The 22,781-nt window shown below is 46.0% G+C and overlaps 1 protein-coding gene and 1 long non-coding RNA gene across 10 annotated transcripts in view; one reads left to right on the forward strand and one right to left on the reverse strand.

Moving 5' to 3' along the window:
- EXD3 (exonuclease 3'-5' domain containing 3) overlaps window positions 1–22,781 on the forward strand; it is a 585,677-nt gene that overhangs the window by 245,457 nt on the left and 317,439 nt on the right. For all 9 annotated transcript variants that reach the window (XM_038374189.2, XM_038374190.2, XM_043498834.1 and 6 more), the window contains 7 exons: window positions 9,704–9,870; window positions 12,950–13,091; window positions 13,785–13,986; window positions 14,667–14,776; window positions 16,236–16,437; window positions 17,440–17,606; window positions 19,003–19,173. In XM_038374189.2, coding sequence (XP_038230117.1) covers window positions 9,704–9,870; window positions 12,950–13,091; window positions 13,785–13,986; window positions 14,667–14,776; window positions 16,236–16,437; window positions 17,440–17,606; window positions 19,003–19,173 — 1,161 coding nt within the window. The remainder of the gene's footprint in view (window positions 1–9,703; window positions 9,871–12,949; window positions 13,092–13,784; window positions 13,987–14,666; window positions 14,777–16,235; window positions 16,438–17,439; window positions 17,607–19,002; window positions 19,174–22,781) is intronic.
- LOC122456894 lies at window positions 553–21,780 on the reverse strand. The gene is made up of 3 exons (XR_006276052.1): window positions 21,507–21,780; window positions 2,739–2,744; window positions 553–563 (listed from the first exon to the last, which is right to left on the reverse strand). It is a non-coding gene; the product is annotated as an uncharacterized LOC122456894 (long non-coding RNA).

Consider the following 22,781-nt stretch of genomic DNA (forward strand, 5'->3'; position numbering starts at 1 on the left):
CCCCTAGTTGGTTCCTCCAGCACTCGCACCAGGAAATTGTCCCCAACACTCTCCAAAAACTTCCTGGATTGTCAGTGCACTGTTGTATTGCTCTCCTAGCAGATGCCAGGGTGATTGAAGTCTCCCATGAGAACTGGGGCCTGTGATCTGGAAACTTAGGTTAGTTGTCCAAAGAAAGCCTCGTCTACGTCATCGTCCTGGTCTCGTGGTCAAGAGCAGACGCCTACCATGACACCACCCTTATTGGTCTTGCTTCTAAACTTAACCCAAAGACTCTCAACAGGCTTGTCTACAGATTCATACTGGAGTTCTGAGCAATCATACCACTCCCTTACATTCAGTGCAACTCCTCCACCTTTTCTCCCCCGCTTTTCCTTCCTGAACAGTTTATACCCATCCATGACAGTGCTCCAGTCATGTGAGTTACCCCACCAAGTCTCTGTTGTTGCAATCACATCTTAGTTTCTTGACTTTGTCAGGACTTCCATTTTTTCCTGGTTGCTTCCCAGGCATCTTGTGTTCGTGTACAGGCACTTAAGATAACTAGCTGATTGCCCTATTTTCTCAGTATGAATCAGGAGGCCTCCGCTGTTGCATCCTCCTCCTTGTGTTTCCTCACGGTACCCCACTTCTCCACTTACCTCAGGGCTTAGGTCTCCATCTCCTGGCAAACCTAGTTTAAAGCCCTCCTCACTAGGTTAGCAAGCCTGCCTGCGAAGATGCTCTTCCCTCTCTTAGTTAGGTGGATCCCATCTCCTCCGAGCAATCCTTCTTCCTGGAACAACATCCCATGGTCGAAGAATGCAAAGCCCTCTCTCCGACACCACCTGCGCAACTAGGCATTTACCTCCACAATTCGATGGTCCTTACCTAGGTTGTCGTCTTCAACAAGGAGGATGGATGAGAACCTGACTTGCACCTCCTTTATCCTTCTTCCCAGAGCCACATAGTCTGCAGTGACCTGCTCACGGTCATTCTTGACAGTATCATTGGTGCCCATGTGGAGAAGTAGGAAGGGGTAGTGGTCTGGCGGCGTGATTAGTCTCAGCAGACGCTCTGTCACATTCTGAATTCTAGCTCCAGGCAAGCAGCGCACGTCTCGAGTTTCCCGGTCTGGATGGCAGATGGATGACTCTGTCCCCCTTAGGAGAAAGTCCCTGACCACCACCACCCGCCTCCTCCTTTTGGGAGTGATGGTCATGGAACCCCCATCTCTAGGGAATGCATCCCATGCCTTCCAGTCGATGGGGGGTCTCCTTCTGATCCCTTCCCTCAGATGACTCTTCCAAACCATTCTCCACCATGGTACCTGAAAATGGTCTCTTACCTCTGTCTGCATTGCGGGTACATGAGTTCTCCTCTTTCTTCTTCTGGACATCACATGCTGCCAGTTTTTTTCCCCACTCTGCACTGCCCTCTCTGATTCTTCAGCATGCTGCGCCTGCAGTACCAAACGCCGACTTCTAATGCTAAGAACGAAGGGAGTTTGGTCTGCGGGGGGTGGCAGGGGCTTGTGCCAAAAGGTGGTGGATCTTAGAAACAATACAAGAAGCACAAAATAAATTTCTTTGGCTTAACAAATGGAATAGTTTTTGAATTACTTATACCTGAGAATTTACAGATGTTTTTGTTGCGATAGTGGTAAGGGTGAGAACATGTTGCTTATTTGAAATATTGTCAGTTGAATGTTGTAGGAGACTTAAATGTCTCCTAAATTCTAGGATTCTTTGCCATGTATTACAAGGATGTCAGGGCAGATTCTTTTATCTTTGGTATTTGAGATTCCTGTTTGAAAGGGCTCCTGAATTTGTCAGTGGATATTGTTGAAGTCTGTCTGCTGGTGGAAGATGCAGGACCCAGGGCTGAGATAAGTATAGTGATTCTTGGCCTCAACATTTCGTAACTGTTCTGAGAAAGTATGGAAGGTGGGCTCTGGAGCTGTATGATTCCTTTGAAATCTGGTCCATTTAATAATGGAGCAGTCTGTTAGTCTTTGTAAGCACTTTTGCTCTTGTAGAGGTAACTCCTACCCTCTCCTGGGTAGTGTGCTGGCTCTGGGGAGGGAGGTGATATCGGGAACCTTATTCCCTAACACACAAGCAGGTGGACAAGTTCTCTGCTGACTAGTCTGGTGACACTGGAGGGCTGGCTAATGAACCATCTCACACATTCCCTAAGGGTGTGATCTGCTGTTTGAGGGGCTTGGTCTGGAGGAGAGTACAGCTAGGGAGGCAGTGTAGTCTGGAGGAATCGTAGGCTTAGAAGGGGCCACAAGGGTCATCTAGTCTAACCCCCTGCCGAGATGCAGGATTTGTTGTGTCTAAAAACATCCAAGACAGATGGCTCTCCAGCCTCCTTTTGAAAAGAGCTTAGAGTGAAGGAGCTTCCACAACCTCCCTAGGCGTCTGTGCCATTGTCCTACTGTTCTGACAGGAAGTTTTTGCTGAGATTTTATCTAAATCCGCTGTGCTGTAGTTTGAACCCAGTGCCTCTTGTCCTGCCCTCTGTGGCAAGAGAGAACAACTTTTCTCCATCTTTTTTCTGGCAGCCTTTCAATTATTTGAAGACTGCTCTCATGTCTCCCCTTAATCTCCTCTTCTCCAAACTAAACATACCAGTTCCTTCAGCCTTTGCTCGTATGGCTTGCATTCCGTTCCTCTGATCATCTTTGTTGCTTGCATCCGGATGCTCTCCAGTTTTCCTATATCCTTTTTGTCCATTGGCGACCAAAATTGGACACAGTCCTCCAGGTGAGGTCTAACAGGCACAGACTAGGGAAGTAGATGCTCCTGAGTTCTAATTGTGGCTTTGCTGATGACTCCCTGAGAGGCTTTGAGCAAATGACTTTCCCATCCACCTTTGTTTCCCCCTTTGTGAAATAATGATACTAATGATGATGGACCTGCCTCACAGAGGGGTTATGAGGATTCCTCAGTTTTATTACAAAGTGCTTTGAATATGTGGAATTCTGGTTATGAGCTGGGAGGTTCATGCTGCTGTTCCTATTTCCAGCAGCAAGGTATGTCCCAACACTCATCCCCAAGGCCTGTGTGAAGGCTGCCCTCAGCAGCAAATGTCCTGCAGAGAGAAAACGCTGCAGCCAGTATTCTTGCTCCCTTCCCATCGCTCCCCAGGGCAGAATGATACTGCATGTTTCTTCAGTTTACCCCCTGGGATCATTCTGAGGGGCAGTGGTGCCACTGTAACTAGATTACTCTTGCAATTGTTTCTGAAATGACTTTGCCATACAATGATGTCATCAATTCCTGCTGTACTATGGAACACTTATTTGCCTCATTTCTGACAGTGAGATTTTGCAAGTATGTGATTCATAATGGTGGTGTAAGGAATTTTTGTGTGTGGCTGTGGATTACGGGTAGGATGATATGTCTAGGAATCTGAAAGGGATGTAAACATGCCTTGCTGATGTATAATTTTCTCTTGCTCGGAGGAACAGTGGAGCAGGTTGTTGTTGACGTTAATCAGAACAGATCCATTGTAGTCTGGTTTGCTAATGGACCCATGGGAAAATACCTATTTTCTCTTCAAAAGTTTTCATTTACAGAAACTGAAATATTTGTGTAATGGCAAATGTCATCCAGGAGGTATGTTCCCATCTCCATCAGTTCACATGCCATTCTGGGGACAAAATATCCCCATTATAGCCTCCTGCTAAGTCATTCATTTGCAAGCTTTTGCCCTCTGTGGAATAGTTAGTTTTGCAGCAAATGCATTTTTTCTGTTGACCAAAGCTATTTTCCATTTTACACAGATTCAAAATGTAATATCTCTGAGGAAATTTAACTTTTCTCAAGAGCCACTGTTGTGGCTAAAAGATTAATTCTGTTACAGTTCAAAAAAACCCATCATCTCTCCCAGATGTAGATCACTGAAACAATAATATTTATCTATTAAGTACGGACTATGTGCAAAGTAAAGGCAGTCCCTGGTCCAAAGAGTTACTTTGTGAAAGTCGGACAGAGAGATGACAGGACAGATGCTGGGAAACCCAGAGGAAGGACTAACTTTGTAGTTTTACTGTGTTATTAATTCATTGCAAAAGAAGTGAGTGTTCAGGAGGGACTTTAAATGAGAATAAGGAAGTGTCTTGGCACACCAGGACAGGGAAGAGATTCAGGTCCTAATTCAGGAAAGCACTGAAAAACATACTTCAGTGCTTTCCTGAAGCAAGGCCACATTGCATAAGGTGCCATAGAAGAAGGCACAGAGATGGGAGATGGACAAAGCATCCAGACTGGCATGCTTAGTAGGGAAGGTGTGGAGGGGGAAATGAGTTATTACAAATAGCTAAATCAGAAAAAGTCATGGATATGAGGCCACAGAAGTAATCACTTTATGACAGGATCGGTCTTCCATGTAGTGAATAGGAGCCAGATCCAATAGCCATGCTGGTCCATGGAAAGACTCCCATTATTTCAGTGGGTTCTGGAACTGACCTATGTGAAGGCTAGTCCTGTCAGGTTCATTGCTGCTCTTTCCAGTTTTATTCAGATTTGTTTCCCATGTGCATGATCATTAGAGGATTATTTTCTCCCTTTTGATCATGGTCACCCCTATCTCTTGCCACGCAGCGCTGCTTCTCCAGCCATGAGGAGTACAGCTCCTATGATCCCCATTACCTATTTTTCCCTCTCCAAGATCCTACCCTCCTCCTTTCTGTGCAGAAATATGCAGACATTTCAAAGAGAAGACTGCAAAACCGGCTGTAATCTCCCACCTCCTCCTCCTCCATCACTTTCCCCTCTAATAACCTCTCCTTCTTTTACCCCAGGATAGACACTGACTTTCCTTGCCTGCTAATCTCCCCACCTCCCATCTCCTCTTACACCTGTCTCACTTCTGTCTCCTCCTGGATGTCTCCCCTTCACCTTAGCAACAGAGTTGAAAATAATGATGCTGTCATGAGGGAAAAAAAGCTTCACCATTTGGCAGAACCACGGAAATGCAACACGAGTTTAGACAGTGATACTTGCAATGAAGTTGGCTTCATGCAGCTATCTGTCCTAACTCATGTTTGCCACCTGCAAACATGATTCTTCCTCTTCTTTTTTCCCAATCACTATCTTCTTTGCATCTCTGTGTTTTTCTTTTTCCTTTTCTGACTTTGGGCCATCAGCAGATTTATTTCCTGATCTGAAGCAGGACTGTCTGCTTTGAAGACAACTTCTCACCTTTTCCTTGCTCAAAGAATCTCAAGAATGAGGCCCGATGGCTCCAGCAGCATTCCACGGGTTCAGACTTTGTTTGCACATGTCCTGGGTGAAAAAGCAAGGTGCAGAGAATCCCTGGGAATGAATTCCAACCCTGCAAATACAGTTTAGGAGCAGCTATGCTACTGGGCAGGGATCTTTGGTGAATGTGCAGAAGGAACATGGCGCTTTCTTAAAAAATGCATGTCTGTACATTTAGCTCCTGTGGCCTTGTCTACACTGGACAGGGTTTGCCAGTATAGCTATTCCAACAAACTCTTATAGTGGAGGTGCAGCGTATATTGGCGTAACAATTCTTCTGCCAGTATAACTTATACCAATTCCCCGAACAAAATAAGCTATATTGGCAAAACACTAGGGCTTTTGCTGGCTTAGCTATTTTGGCACTTTTCACACTCGTAACTGACAGAGCCATACTGGCAAAACTTTGACCAGGTCTATAGAATATGGCCATTTGTACGGTATTTTTGTTCTTCGGTACAACCTCCATGTCTGCAGTTACAAAGAGAGGCATGTAGTATCACCACAATACGGATCAGGTTTCAGAGTGGTAGCCGTATTAGTCTGTATCAGCAAAAAGAACAAGGAATACTTGTGGCACCTTAGAGACTAACAAATTTATTTGGGCATAAGCTTTCGTGGGCTAAAACCCACAAAATAAATATATATCTTCCTACTGTATTTTCCACTGCATGCATCTGATGAAGTGGGTTTTACCCCACCAAAGCTTATGCCCAAATAAATTTGTTAGTCTCTAAGGTGCCACAAGTACTCCTCGTTCTTCTCACAATAAGAATGCCATTCTGCTGATGTTCTCACTATGGTACTAAGTATCAGAGGGGTAGCTGTGTTGGTCTGTATCCACAAAAACAATGAGGAATCCGGTGGCACCTTAAAGACTAACAGCTTTATTTAGGCATAAGCTTTCGTGGGTAAAAAACCCACTTCTTCAGATGCATGGAGTGAAAATTACAGATACAGGCATAAATATACTGGCACATGAAGAGAAGGGAGAACCAGTGTTGACAAGGCCAGTTCATTCAGGGTGGATGTGATCCACGCCCAATAATTGATGAGGAGGTATCAATACCACGAGAGGGAAAATTGCTTTTGTAGTGAGCCAGCCACTCCCAGTCCCTATTCAAGCCCAAAATAATGGTGTTAAGTTTGCAAATGAATTGTAGCTCTGCAGTTTCTCTTTGAAGTCTGTTTTTGAAGGCTTTTTGTTGAAGAATAGCTACTTTTAAATCTGTTATTGCATGTCCAGGGAGATTGAAGTTTTCTCCTACTGGCTTTTGAATGTTACCATTCCTGATGTCTGATTTGTGTCCATTTATCCTTTTAAGTAGAGACTGTCCGGTTTGGCCAATGTACATGGCAGAGGGGCATTGCTGGCACATGATGGCATATATCACATTAGTAGATGTGCAGGTGAATGAGCCCATGATGGTGTGGCTGATGTGGTTGGGTCCTCTGATGGTGTTGCTAGAGTAGATATGGGGATAGAGTAGGCAACAGGGTTTGTTACAGGGATTGGTTCCTAGATTAGTGTTTCCATGGTGTGGTGTGTAGTGAGTATTTGCTTCAGGTTGGGGGGCTGTCTGTAAGCAAGGACTGGTCTGTTTCCCAAGGTCTGTGAGAGTGAGGGATCATTTTCCAGGATAGGTTGTAGATCATTGATGATGTGCTGGAGAGGTTTTAGCCATGGTGTTCTGTTATTTTCCCTGTTGGGTCTGTCCTGCAGTAGGTGACTTCTGGGTACTCGTCTCGCTCTGTCAGTCTGTTTCCTCACTACCCCAGGTGGGTATTGTAGTTTTAAGAACGCTTGATAAAGATCTTGTAGGTGTTTGTCTCTGTCTGAGGGATTGGAGCACATGCGGTTGTATCTTAGGGCTTGGCTTTAGACAGTGGATCATGTGATGTGTCCTGGATGGAAGGTGAAGGCATGTAGGTAAGTATAGCGGTCAGTAGGTTTCCGATATAGGGTGGTGTTTATGTGACCATCATTTATTTGCACTGTAGTGTCCAGGAAGTGGATCTCTTGTTTGGAGTGGTCCAGGCTGAGGTTGATGGTGGGGTGGAAATTGTTGAAATCCAGATGGAATTCTTCAAGGGCCTCCTTCCCATGGGTCCATATAATGAAGATGTCATCAATGCAGCGCAAGTAGAGGAGAAGCGCTAGGGGATGAGAGCTGAGAAAGCGTTGCTCTAAGTCTTCCATAAAAATGTTGGCATACTATGAGGCCATGCAGGTACCCATAGCAGTGTCGCTGACTTGAAGGTATAAGTTGTCCCCAAATCTGAAACGGTTGTGGGTGAGGACAAAGTCACAAAGCCCAGCCACCAGGTGTACCATGGCCTCATCAGGGATACTGTTCCTGACCGCTTGTAGTCCATCCTCATGTGGCATATTGGTGTAAAGAGCTTCTACATCCATGGTGGCCAGGATGGTGTTTTAAGGAAGATCACCAATGCATTGTAGTTTCCTCAGGAAGTTGGTGGTGTCTCGAAGATAGCTAGGAGAACTGGTAGCGTAGGGTCTGAGGAGAGAGTCCAAATAGCCAGATAATCCTGAGAGTGGCTGGCTCACTACAAAAGCAGTTTTCCCTCTCTTGTTTTTGACACCTCCTCATCAATTATTGGGGGTGGACCACATCCATCCTGACTGAATTGGCCTTGTCAGTACTGGTTCTCCACTTGTAAGGTAACTCCCTTCTCTTCATGTGCCAGTGTATTTATGCCTGTATCTGTAATTTTCACTCCATGCATCTGAAGAAGTGGATTTTTTACCCACAAAAGCTTATGCCTAAATAAAGCTGTTTGGCTTTAAGGTGCCACCGGACTCCTTTTTGTCTCTGTGGTACTGATTCTGGAAGCCAAATGCCACATCCCGAGAAAGGCTATGGCTTCTGCAGAGCAAGTGCAAGGTGACAAAGTGGTCCTAACTTGAACTGTTCCCTTTTTGTTGTATATGCCCAGTCTTGTTCTGAAGCATCAAGACGTGCTGCCAGTCTGCAGCAGGATTCCCTTGGCAATGCATTGCTCACATATATCTTAGTACGTAGTTGATCCTTTAAACCATCTGGCATATGGAAGCTATTGCTTAGATGGCAACTCTATAGGAGCCCATATACAGCTGGCACACTGGGGATATTGCACCCAGTTGTGTTAGGAAACAACAGAAAAGTTTCAAATAATGGCAAAATTGAGCACACTTCCTAATATACAACAAAGTAATCACTTTGACTGTAGTTAGTGGAGAGCAGAAAGGGGCCCATAAATTTTGCGGTGTTTATGAAGATAGGCAGTTCCTTGCCAATGCTCGTTTAATTCAGTAATTAATTTACTGCGTGCAAAACTGGGATTCATTATGTAACAGACAAGCGGTTCATATTCCACCTTTTGCTGTGAATCACTGTAATGAAATGTTAGAGGGATTTTTAAAATACAGCTAGCATGTTGAGAGCATCTTTAGCTTAGCAATTATCACAAGCAGATAATGGATGTTTATGAGCAGGGTTGGATAAGGTATTGGCTCTATAAGGGCCTCAGCTCCTGAAGTCATGTGATTACAACAAAGTCGCCATTTTCATTTGTTAAGTGGGTTTCTAGACCTGGTGGTTGTGAAGAAAAGCTTGAAGACTTGGAGCTGATGCAGTGACATTTGCTGGAGTTTTCAGACAGCCTGAAACAATAGCCCTGAGAGGGGTGAATTGTCCCATTCATCTCAATTTAACCCCAAGGCCCTTTGCTCTGGGAGAGGCTTTGCTGACGCCTCCCAGTAGGACCCTCTGTGTGTTGTAGGGGAAGAGTGCAGGCCCAATCACCTACACAGGTGCTTCAAGGTGGGGGGGAAGAGCCCCATCCTGCTATTCCTCTCTGGGAGGGGAGCCCCCCCCCCAATGCTTTTGCCAGTGGGGAAGTGTCTTGGTAAGGCCACTGTGGGCCCTGTGTAGTGATATGCCTCGGCCCAGATCGCCTTAATCCAATCCTGTTTCAAACAGCTAACAGACTCTGGAGACCTTTGCTCTCTGTCTGGCCAGCTGTTAAGCTGACTCTGCTTTATTTTGTCAGTATGTGAGATGAACTGGACATGCTGGTCATCACCCAGTCTGAATTGCATTGTCCTTTGGTACACTGCTGGCACATGTCCTCTTTTTGCTCTGCCCATGGTCTTCAGATGATCTGGATTGCCCTAGTCACATGGTCTCCCAGGAGCAATCCATTCGCATGGGAGGAGAGTAGGCCTGAACAGTAAGCCGAAGCAGTCTGGGCTCAAACAATGTTACTTCTAAAGTGGGAAGGACATGTACATGCTCATTTCTTGCTCCCTCCTCTGTCAATTCAGGCTGCCAATTCCTGTCCAGGCCCTAGAGTTCCTCACTTCGGGCACCCTGTCCTTGGAAATGTATAGTCATGCGCTGAAGATGGAACCTGCACCAACAGATTCTGTTACTCTTGCTTCCTTGCAGAACACAGTTGGGGAGAATCGATGGCTACAAGAGCAGCTGATTCAACTGCTAGTCAGCTATTGTGATCTGAACACAGCAGCCAGGTGGGCTCTCCGCTATAGCTTACCTGAGAATACCCTGCCTTACGGAGTGGCCAATGAACTTCAGAAACTCAAGGTCCAGGAGAGGTAAATATCATGGATTATATCGATTTCAGAAATGTCTGAATTATGCCAGTGACCGCTCTGGCCCCCAAAGCAGCTTGGATTTGGGAGACACAAAGGTGTCTTAAAGTGCCCTCAGGAGGAGAGTTCTGTACTTTACTTCTTAGAGACACAACACAGAATCTTACCCCCCTCCCTCTCGCCCCCGTTTGAGTAAACTGGACTGCTGAGTTCATAGAGGGAAATCCCAGCCTGCAGAGAGAGAGGCTGCATTTGGATAAATGACCTACTGCAAATGATTGTCTGAGCTCCAGTAGCTGTTCAGTTAAATCCACCACACTCTGAAGAATCCATGTGCAAATATCTGAGAACGAACTGCTGAGGAGCTGCTTAGTCTTGTGTTCCTCCTCTTTTTGCTTCTTTCTTGAATCTTGCCTTTCCTTCCTGACTCATGTCTCAGAGTATATTCTCCCCCCACCCCCCTTATTTCAGGCAGTGTACATGAGGTATTTCAGACAGAGGCAATCAACAGCAAAACATCTAGTAGCCAGATCTTAGGGTGGGAGCACTAAGTTTAAAGAATCCAGAAGTTGCATGATACTTGTGATGTCGCCCCCTGAGGGGCACAACCTGCCCATTCTCTCTAGCACGTAGGATATAAAAAATAGTAGAATTGGTGTGGTTATGCTGTGCAGGGAGGCAGTATGCAGAGAATCCATGCAGTGGTGTCCACAACTCCCATCTGCAGTGAAAATGTGTTCCATGGGGCTTAAACCATGAGAGCATGGGGAGGTGTTTTGGATACGAGCCAAGCTGGAGGAGGCACATGGATGCATACGCTCCTATGCATGTCCACCAGCCAGATTGTCGCAGCAGCCAGATTCCTGCAGGTGTGCAGAGCCTCAGTCAAAGCTATTGCAGTTCTCTGGTCTCTCAAGAAGGTGCTGCTGGTTCTACCTGTCCACTACGGCCAAGGAAAGAGGTATTCTTTCCCCCAAGCACCCCATGCGTTTACATGGACTTTGTACAAGGAAGAGGATCTGGCCCTGAATGTTTAGTACAAAGCAGGAGAGCTCTGGGCTGTGTCACTGAGTAGCCTGGGCCCAATGGCAGGCCTTGCACTTGGGGACTCATGGACTGCATAAAGTTATCAGTCCTGCAGCCGCTAGCCTCTGCCAAGGGAGACAGATGATAGCCTGCCACCACCTCATCATCAGCCAGCAAAGGGCACAGAGCCCAATGGAAAGGGAAGCACAGCAGCTATGCTTAGGAGACACTGAAATCTGGGCCTGCAGGAGACTGCCCCTAAGGCGGGGAGGGGCAGTACCTTACTGGCAGCACATTACCTTTCTTTGCATACAAGGTAAGCCCCCAAACAGCGGGCAGGTGGGGACCATGCCTGCGAGAGAGCCACAAACTCTGGGCATGCACCGTGGCAGGAAACTAACATCAGAACTCAACATGTCAGTAACCTCAACTGCATATGCCAGCTCTGCCATTCTCAGTGTATTTGGATGGGTAAGTGAAGCCCTCTGTACCTCAGTCTTCCTAGGATAAGAATCCTAACCCACCATGGTTAAGTACTTTGCAGTCCATGCAGCCCTGGATCCAAATGTAGCCACTTCTCTTTTCTTAGCACTTGAAATAGTCCAGCAACAGGTTCCCACAGAGGGCGTTCACGCTGCAAGGGAAAGAGATGGTAACAGAGTATGAATGATGACATCACCTCTGCTGCTGGTCCCACCACATGCTCCTCTTGAGCTGTGCAGATCAGAATATTCTGGGAGAGATGAGATTTCATACCTTCATTAAATATTTTACACAAATATTGACTTCACCGTGCACACATACCATCTCTGCGAGGGAATGTTTGCACAGCACCAAGCTGCTATGTTACAAAATTAGTCACACAGTCCCCGAAACACAAGGTTAGTAAATATTTTCTCAAATAATAAACCATTTAAAGTCTCTGTGGGAAAGAGACTAGCCAGAAATTCATGATACGTACAAAATAGCTGGTTTTCTCTTACTCTTACTTTCCTTCGATTGCATCATCTGGAAGGTTCACAAGAACAAAACTTTTACAGCATTTACAAAGCTATTGCAAGAGCCTCTGCTGTATGGGGAGAACCAACTCGTGCTGTGTAAGATTCTGTTCTAGGAAATCAATGATAACTCACAAACCCCATTTCTGCAGGCATCTCCCTAACAATGCCAGGGTGGTAATGCACTCACATTACACCTCTCTGGGGCACTGCCTGAAGTCTTAGTGTAGGAGAGTGAAACAGGTGGGGAATCTCAGTCTGGGTGTGAGTTCAGCTTACCACTGTTCTTAGCACCTAGACCCCAAAGTGCAGGGAGGTGGTAGAGTAGTGTGAAAACCTTCTAGGGGCTTTTATCTGTCCAGCTCCATAGAACAGAGGGAATAACATGTGTAGATGCTGTACAGAAAAAGGCCTGGGGGAAACTGGCTTAGGAAGGAGAGGTCAGTGAACCCTTTATGAGCCATCCCATTCTAAGCTCAATGGAAGAGGAGGCCACTTGAGCCAGAGGCAATGGCCCCTAGGGGTGGAAATCCTGCTGCAGGTGGGACAGCCTGTTATTCTCTGTCTGTTCCTGTCTAATGAGAAAACTGAAGCTCTGGTTTGGGCCCTAAGCAGGTAAGAGCCAGCCTGTCCACGTGCATGGGGCCATGCCAGCTAGTGGGTTCCTGGGTTCATGGTGAGGGGATGGAAGTCGAGTCCTTACAATGTGCTATCTTCGAAGTCGGAGCTCACTTGCTGGCTTTAAGGTCATATCAGTTCTGGGAAAGAGAATGGAGTGTGAGTAATGCATGATGAGAACTCTGGGTTTGGGAGGCTTTTCTAGTCTGGAGGCTACTTCCAATGTGTATGTGTTATTGATGGAATGGGCTTGTGCTCCAAGCTTCCATCTCTGTCTTACACATGCACTAGATGTTTTTTGGTGATTTTAGGGGAGGGGAGGAGGGAGAGAAGGTGAGTCAAGGCTGAAAGGAACAGAAAGAACAGACTTTCTGATGTCCCTTGGGCCCTGAAATCTTAGGATGGCCCTGTTAAAAGTTGCTGGCTCTTGTTTTATGCAGGGTAGAAGATGCTGAGAGCACAGTGGATGACTATGAAGAGGATAGGAAGGAGGGTTATTACCAGATCCCCATTCCCAGGGAGAACATTCACTTTCTGCAGACATGGGAAGGGATACTGAGGTGGAGGGAGAAGGTGCTGCAGGTAAGCATCTCTCTGCTGTTGGTTTTTTAGTGTCAATTATGTAACATGGGGCAGAATATTTGTGACCTTCATCATCAAATACATGTCAACCTATGCCAGGAACAGCAGGAGCATGCCTGGCACTTTCTGAGGAAATCTCTGAGGCCTGTGGGCTTGGAGATTGACTGGAATAGCTATTGTGGAATAAGCTATCGCAGGGGTGGGCAAACTACAGCCCCCGGGCCACATCTGGCCCTCCAACCAGTTTAATCTGGCCCTCGAGCTCCCAGTGTGGAGCGAGGTCTGGGGCTTGTCCTGCTCCCATGCTCCAGCCGGGGAGCAGGGTTGGAGGCCACTCCATGTGTGCCGTCCAGAGCCTGCACCCCTGAACCCCTCCCATGCCCCAACCCCCAATTTCATGAGCATTCATGGCCCACCATACAATTTCCATACCCAGATGTGGCCCTTGGGCCAAAAAGTTTGCTCATCCTGAGCTATCAGGAAAAACTTCTCATGGGACACTGTAATCTGGATAAAATCCAGTTTATTCACAATAATTAGTGCACTTCCAAAACCGAGTAATTATTCTGCAATAAAGTCACTCTTAGTCCAGAGTAAAGTGTCCAGCCAGGGAGCTGTTCCACAATTGCTGTTCCAGTCTATGTCCCATGTAGACAAGCCCTGAGTAAAGAAAGCCTTTTGTATGTGCTGCAGCCCGGCCAGGTTGTTGGCATCGACATGGAGTGGAGGCCCTCATTTGGAGTGGTGGGAAAGCCACGCGTCTCGGTGATGCAGATTGCTATCGAGGAGCAGGTGTTCCTCCTGGATTTGTTGCAGCTCCTCAAGCCAGATGAGATGGAGGAGCTTTCTCACTTTGTCCAGACCCTCTTCTCAGATCCAAACATAATTAAACTAGGTAACTTAAGCTTTCCCCTATGCTCTGCTTTCCACTGCAGGAACTGTCAGCCTTTCTCACTACTTCACATACATAGGAACAACAGGAACTTCATCTTCCCTGCCCTCTATGCATGGGGCCTTCCCCAGTTGGGTGTAATGTAGCCCAGTTAGAACAGGCTCTTAGAACATTCTTCTCTTATCGCTTTGGGAGCCCTCTATATTAGATGGCTGCCATGGCAGGCAGCAGGGTGAACAGCTTCCACCACTGCATGCCCCACACCAGAAACTACAAGTCTGTGGGTTAACCCATCTGGTATCAGAACAAATATCTGTTTGGGTTAGCCTGCTCCATACCAGAACCCACAACTCCCTGTGTTAGTCCACCCAGTACCAGGACCCACGACGCTTGGGGTTAGCCCACTCGGTACCAGAAATCAAACCAGGTTAATTAAGAGAGCCCCCAGTACCAGAACCCAGAGCTTTCCAAGTTAGCCCACATGGAACCAGAACCCCATAGCTCTCTGGGTTAGCTCATCTGCTACTAGAACCCATAGCTCTCTGGATTAACCCACCCAATACCAGAACTGATATATTTCTGGGTTAGCACACCTGGAACCAGAACCCAGAGCTTTCAGGTTAGCCTGCCATGCACCAGAACTCATTTTTCTATCTGTGTGATTTGAGGCTTTGTCTCTGCAGGTTATGGGATGTCCGGAGACCTGCACAGCCTAGCTGCTACGTGCTCTGCTTTTAAAGAAATGGATAAGCAGGTGCAAGGCATAGTGGATCTGCTTGCAGTAGATAAACAAGTAAGAATGGGAATCTGAAGATTTGGAAAATGCCTTCTCTTGACTGTACTGGAAGATAACTGTCATTATTTCACAGCATTGTCTTTCTGCATCCTATACTGGCAGGGAGATGGCTAGATGACCTAATAGGTCTTTTCCATCTCTAGTTCCTAGGGTGATGTAATTCTTTAGAGAGAGACACAAGCATTCAGTTTTGATTAGCTAAAAAGACATAGCTGGGCATTTTAATAGCTCTCCACTTTACCTTTATGAAAGGAACTAAAATGGAGCCAGAGGTCCATTCACCAAGAGAAGCTTTTTGAACACAGCCATTACACTCATACTTGCTATGAGCAAATTCTTGCAGAATGATCTTTAACTTATAAAAGTTTCATTATTCTAGCATTTGGTAGTGTCCATAGAGTTGTTATGGATTTAATAGACAGCTCCTTATTAAGAGCGTGGAGCTGTAGACTCAGTGCAGTACAGGATTTGCATTCATCTGCTACTGAAATGCAGCTGGCTCTAGGTTAGAACTCAGTAGCTATGTAGCAGCATGCAGTAATTTTAGTAAGAAAATGAAAAATTACATCTGTTTGAAACTGCAGGGGGAATTTAAGGAGGTAGGTTGGGATTTAGCCAAACTCCTGGGATTGTTGTCATAACTCAGGAAGTGCTGGGGAAACTCTAGTGTCCACAGGTAGTCACAGCCTTAGTTCTATCCAGACTGAGTGAGGGACATTTCATAATTGACATTGTTTGCTCTAATCCTGGGGCACCGTTTCTGTTTAACACATTAGCTCAGAAAAAACAGAATGGGGAGGAAGATGCTGGGGTTCTGTGGTTATTATTTCTTTATTATTTGTATTGCGTTAGTGCCCAGTGGGCTCAGTTGGCTCAGGGACTTTCTGCTCTGGTTGCTCTACAAATGCGTGAGAAGAGACACTCCCTGACCCAACTTCTTAACGTTTTAGAAAAATGCTCCAGGAGAAATTTGGTCACCCTTTTTAGCATACTCAGAGGAGGAGGGCTCCACAGTCAGCAAGCCATAATCTTTAGCCAGGTTCTTTGAATATGAACTTGATCCTGACTAAGTAATAGGTAATGTACAATGTAGTTTGTTAACATTTTATTGTAACTTTGCTTTAATAAAAAGTTTGAAATAAAAACATTCAAAAAAGCGCTCCAGGTATGATGCAGTCAAACTAGGCTGTTGTTTCCCTTCCAGGCTTTGAAACCAAGTTCACTTCCAACAAGTGTGTTTGTCTAGCAAATATCCAATATCTGTTCGGGTATCCAGTTTGCCATGCCAGCCCTTGTCTGAGATAGCAGGGCTGTGTGTACCTTTACTGAAGTGAAAGGTGATTACATTAGGGTTACTCCCTGACCACATGCCTTGATTGTACTTTCCACCCCACTGCAACATTTTCAGGATCTGTTTTGAAATCTGTTTGTTTTGCATCTTTCTCTTCCCCTTCAGTTACAGAAATGCTGGAGGAAGAGCAGCTTTCAAGTTGACGTACTGTCACAGGAGAAGAGCTGTGGAGACAGAGGATTCAGGCAGCCAGAAAGAGGGCTCAGTCTGCTGGTGCAGCATGTCCTGGGGAAACCTCTTAATAAAACTGAGCAGCTCTCCAACTGGGAGAAACGGCCACTGCGGGAGGAACAAATCCTCTATGCAGGTCTGGTTAGCATGTAACTGTAGAGCAAGGTGCTATGGACAGCTCTGTCATGGGCCCGCATTTCATTAGATGTGTAGATGCGGAAAAAATGTTAACTAGCAGAGGGGAAAATGGCTTTGCAGATTAGTTCCTGTTCAAAGAAGCCAGCACATGTTTTGTTTGTCCTTTTATGGACCTATTTATAATGGCTGGAGCATAAGCTGTTCAATGAATCATTGTTTCTTTGATAAAAGAATTTCTTTACCAGTCAAATTACTCTGATGAAATATAATCTCAATGGAAACTCCTCTGAATAGTTGAAAAGGAAAAAAAAGTCCACTTCCTTCTGCCTCGTTTCACTGCACATGGCTTTTCTGGGAAACCACTATTATGTCCGTATGTCACAAGGATGCACTGAATTGGGCATGGATGGCGTTTGGAGCTATACTATAGGGGCCTTGGTCCAGGCAGGTCAATGTGAACTGTAGGTATAAATCCAGAGATGAGTCACAGTGAGACAGCGGAACTCCATGGCGTGGTAAAACAGTACCAGCCCAGTGTTAAATTCAGTCCTTCTGTAAGCAGGGGCAACTCCCACTCAGGTCAGTGTTTGAGATTTGCATAACTGACTAGGAGATTTTGTCACACAACTTCCATTGAAATGAATGGGAGCTGCATGGCTAAATCCTCAAGTTAGAATTGAACGTCTCAAGCAGTGGGAGTTGCAGCTTCTTTGTGTCAGGCTGAGAGTGGCTCCGTCTCTTTGAATTCTGTGAGGGGAAAGATACCACATTTGTGCTAGTTCTGGATTGATGAAATGGGATTCTGGGTCAAAGCCTGTTTGATTATTATGTTTACTGAATCTATACAAGACTGTAAGATACAGTGCTAGATATGTGCAGCTACCAAGGGCGATTGGATGTAGTCGCATTTGTATAGGTGAAGTCCCTCTTATTTTCATCACAAAAGCCTCTCTTTCTATTTTGGTCAAAGCCAAACTGATGGGCATATTCTGTTTTGTAGCTTCTGATGCGTACTGCTTGCTGGAGGTGTATAAGAAACTGTGTGAGGATCCGTTAGGCTTTGGTCTGTGTTCAGATCTCACTGAGAGCCTGGTGGGTAAACCTACCACAAAACCCAGGGCAAAGAAGCAGCTGAATCAACAAGAAATGCCATCGCCTTCCAAGCAGGTTTGTAAACATCTTCAAAGAACTATACATTGCTCCCAATCTCTTCAAAGTATACAGTGGCCTCACCTCTCAAGCAGGCTATTAGCCATGTCTCTCAAGCCTGTCTGCAGGCCCTTCTCTAGTCCTGGGTTACCAAAAATCCTTCTCACTTTCCTATTTCACTGGGGAAATGAGTACTGGCACTAGTGGGGTTAAACACAAGGTTCCCTGCATAGGTCAGTGCATTTATTTCCTCCGTTGGAAAATGTCATTTAGAAATACAAACAACATAGCAAGTTGCCATTGATGTTAGCATCTTTCTATTTGCATACAAGATTTTTCAGCAAAATTTATTAGCCATCCTAAACTAATGGGAATATTGTAAATTAAATATATCTGGGTTATTGCTGCAAAGGTTGCCACAATAAGTTTTACAGGCTTGTGAACACAGGATCCATCATTGTCACCTCTACAATCCAATTAATTAGTTAAGTGACTATTGTTAATGTTTATTACAGTAGTGTCCAGGGACTCACTGAGATCCGGGCTCTGTTGTGCTGGGCATTGCACAAGTACGAAGTGGGAGAAGCCCTGCCCCAGAGAGCTTCAAGTCTCTTTGAGAAAAGGCAGCAACATAGAGTTAACAGTGTAAATATCTTCATACTGTGTCACCGTTGAAAAGTGAGCATTTACTCACAGCGACCACCCACTGGTATATGAGATAAGAAAATAAGAATGGCCATACTGGGTCAGACCAGTATCCTGTCTTCTGATGGTGGCCAATGCCAGACACTTTAAAGGGAATAAACAGAACACTTTATCACCAAGTGATCCATCCCCTGTCGCCCATTCCCAGCTTCTGGCACACAGAGGCCTGGGAGACTTCAGAGCATGGTTTTGCAGCCGTGCCAATGCTGGCTAATAGGCATTGATGGACCTATCCCCCATGAACTCATCTAGTTCTTTTTTCAAGCCTACTATGGACTTGGCCTTCACAGCATCCTCTGTCAAGGAGTTCCACAGGTTGACTGTGTGCTGTGTGAAGAAATACTTCCTTTTGTTCATTTTAAACTTGTTGCCTATTTCATTTGGTGACCCCGAGTTCTTCTACAGCAGCAATACTGCATATAATAACGGATCTTGTAGCAGTTCCCTGTTCTAAGTACTGTCACCACCTACAGACTGTAAATATGTCTTTCAAGCAACCCAGCCTATTAATTTTAAAGATACTAGAAGCAAAGCTGAGCATTGGAGGCTGGTTTGGGGTTGTAGCCCCAAGTATCCTGAATAGGTTACCTGCTACATTAATACAGCCTCCCAAAGATGGGTTGGTATCTCAGGGGACTTTCCAGGCAGCAGACATTTGAACTACAATAAACAAACTTCAGTCAATCCTGAATGTCTCTTTTTTCTGTAGCAAACCAAAGTGATTGGCATGGCGGCCTTGAGCCCCCCTCCTTCTATCTCCCCGAAGGAGTTCAGCGTGGTCTGTGATAACATGCTGCAGGGACTTGGGCGCCACCTTCGCTGCCTCGGAGTGGACGTCCGCATGCTAGAGAATGATGACAACCATAGAAAAGCTGCTGAGGTCAGTCTTGGTTGGGTTGCTTTAGTTGTCACCATGTAGGGAAAGCACAGTGTTTAAACGAATGTGATTTCAATTGGTATTAATATTCCTCTGTACCCAATGAGCCTGGGAGCATTGCCTGCTACACACTTACACTGTTCCTGTGCTAACACCCCATTGTCTGTCTCAGTACTGTCACAAGTGGCCTCGCAGACCTGGCCGTTTTGGCTGTGCTTTCCACTTCCTGGGGGGAGAGGGTGGGAACAAACCCTGTTTGCATGGAGCTCTGTGATCTCGAGGCTTGTTCTTAGCTGCACTCTTCTGTCATGAACAGCAGTGCTGGTAGCTGCCAAGCAATTAAAAGAATAAAAGTGCATGAGGTGTGACCAATAGTTTACGAGTATTTATAATGGTGCAGTGCCATCACGGCTAGGGCAAAAGACTGGGGCCCAGAAGGCATTTGGTCTATAATGGGATAGAACCACAGGAAGGGAAATAATTTGTCTGGCTTGTTTCTTAGACACCCCTGAGGGAACATAATCAAAGCAGGACTGTGCTGCATGTGAGTGAAGATTTCCAGGATAAAATATCAGGAAACTTCCTAGCTTGCTAGCATGGGGTACACGTACACCCAGCCTGGCTAAACAACTCCAGGATGTCTAGAAATGAATCAGAATTGAACATTCAAGAAGGAAGTACCTGTAAAATGTGCTGGGGTGGCTAGCACTGAATCTGGACTCCCATAGACACTATGTCTGACCCCCTGTGGCTAGGAGGAAAGAGACACACACTTTCATTTCACACATATTTCTGCTATGACAGAAATGGAGATATCCAGCCCACACAATATGTTGCTATCAAATAGGCTGTGATGACCAGGCCTAGTGTACAGGATGTTTCTTCTTCAGATGTCTGCTTGGCTGGAATCCTGAGCGGTCCTTAACTTCTGAAGAAATAATTAATATCTCATCCCTGACTTACATGAGTCATTAAAACACACTAGCTATCCCTCATCTACCCTCCCCCCCCCATCCGTCTCTTCTCCTTCTGATGTCTTATCATGCTTCGGACAGGATGTTTCACATTGTACTCTCTATGGTGACCAGGAAAACATCCTTTCGCTATCAAAAGTCCTTGGAGAGTTACTGCATTGCAGAAGCTTTGATGTGTGCTTGGATAATCAGAGATAAAAATGGATATCTCTGCCCCCTTTATATCTGAGAATCATGATTTAAATAAAAATCGAATGCTGAACATTGCGCACATAGAAAGTCAGCAAGCAGCTCTCCCAGGGACAAGAGAAAGATTTGAAGAGTGTTCACCAGGGCTTGGTGTGTTTGAAAGACGCTATCACAATAACCCACCAGTGTCACCTGGGCCCACAGCATGCACACGCAAAGTCAGGGTTTGTTTTTCCATTACAGTTATTTCAATTATATAATTAATCACACGTACATACACACACGTACATCTTTCTTGCTCTCACGTTGCAAAGATCACCCTAGCAACTCATTTGCCAAGCAAGGCCCCTTGACTAGCCTTGCATTTGCTTCCTATTGTTTTTCCAGCACCAGTTGCTAAAGCAACTGTGAATATTACTAAGTGGATGGTCTCAGCTTTTGGATTTTATCTGAGATGTTGCTTAAAAGCAAGATGCAAACCTGCATCTCTGGGTTTGCACTGTATCCTCTTGGAATAATGCATATAGTAGTGGTAGAGCAATATCCCTCCTGTGGTTTGGGAAATACTGCTCCCTAAATTCACACCAAACCCAATGTCTGTGTTGGGTGGTGCTTTGTAATCTTCTGCAGTTATCTGCAGAGTGTGTTCTTCTGGATGGCTGCTAAGAGGCAGGCTGGATTATGATAGGTGTTTGCCAGACTGTAAAAGCAGATAATAACAGAGCCTCATTAGTTAGGAGGGTGATTGCATCTGAGGGGTGACATTTACAATGTGTACCAAGGAGTGCTGAGACTCCTGAAGCTTCTCTAACAGGATCTGGAGGGATTCTGCCAGGCATTTCATGGGGTCTTGGACGGGCCAAAAGTCATCGGCAAAAGAGGGTAGTAGGGGCACTACTGCCTTATTGGAGATGAAGACATGTTTGTTGATGGCTGTGAGTTTCCCTCCATCTGGTTCCTCAGAAGTCTTAAGTCAGTATCAGGGTCTGGAGAAGAGGTCGGTGCCAAAATGGTGAGCATGGTACCAGAGAGGCTTGTGGAGGAAATTCTCTGACCTCAGAGCTCTGATGCAGTGAAGGTGGAGGAACTGGAGTACAAGTAGGAGGCTGTGGGCATCTCGGGGCCAAGAGGGTTCTGTAAGTACTGACGTAGAGGGCTCCCTGTGCTGTCTACTAGATCAGTGGTCTCCAAAGTGAGGTGCGCGCACCCCAGGGGGTGCGCAAGACCATCCCTGGGGGTGCGCGGCAGGAGGAGCACCGCCAAAGAAGCACCGCCGGCATGGCAGCAGCAGCGCTCTTGGACCTTTGATTCTTTGGCGGCATGCCGGCGGCAGCTCGGCTCTCCCCATTCCGTCTTCAGTGGCATGCCGGCGGCAGCTCTTCTTTTTTTTTTTTTTTTCCTTTCCCAGAGCTGGCCCAGGGGGTGCGTGATTCAAAAAGTTTAGAGACCCCTGTACTAGATAACCTCTCCACCTGCTGCTTCTTGTGCAGTATCAGTGACCCGGTACCTGAATCAGACAGAGCCTCAGCTGTACCCTTTGAGTGGACCTGAGGTCTCATTAGAGTGAGATTTATGGGGTGATCTATGGGGCTGCTTCTTCCTTGATATCCTAGCTTCTGAAAATGCAGCTGGAGCTGCAACAGCCAGTGGAGTAGCCCAGGAAGTTGATGCCAACGTGTGAGGTGGGAAGTGGACGCTCCCCCCCCCCCCCACTGAAGCTAGTGAGCATTCCTTACAAGGAGCTTCAGTCTCTCCTTTGAGACCTGCCTTAAATCCCATACAGACCTTACACTGTGATGGGATGTGGGTGTCCCCACGGCAGCAAAGGCAGCTCAAATGCTCATCGCTATGGGGATAAAAACCTGTGCCAAGTCTGGCAGGGCTTAAATCCCATGGTCTGTGGATAATCTGGAGTGTAATGGTCCAAAAATAGGGGACCGAAAAAAAGGGGGAGAGGGTTACCAACCCCCCTTCTAAATACAATTGTTTAAGACTAAAAGAGAAATAAAATATCTAAACAAAATAAAGGAAAACTAAGAAAGAAAAAACATGAAAATGGCTGAGTTAAGAAAGGCGGGAAGCTGAGAATCAGCGGGTATACAATCACTCTGTCTCAAGGCACAGGCTGTCAAGAAGCAACTGAGTGGTGGTGGGCCACACTTCTGTACATGTCCTCGTTTGGAGGAACTGCCTGTGCACAGTGCTTTGCTTCTCTGTCGAGCGCGTCCAGACACATGTGCCTCCTCTGGTGGAGCACCCATAGGGACGTACAATCAAGGACAAAAGGAACATTATTCCAAGAGGTATGGAGATGTATTTTAAATTAGTACTGGGCTCCTCATGAATAATACTCCAAAGCGTGCAGCCCTTCCAATGAGGTGCATTCCCATTTTGGATTAGTTCCTATCCCTATCAGAGGAGTTATGCATTGGTTAAGACAGAGGCTAG

This window comes from Dermochelys coriacea, chromosome 16 (assembly GCF_009764565.3).
Source record: "Dermochelys coriacea isolate rDerCor1 chromosome 16, rDerCor1.pri.v4, whole genome shotgun sequence".
Lineage (NCBI taxonomy): Eukaryota > Metazoa > Chordata > Testudines > Dermochelyidae > Dermochelys > Dermochelys coriacea.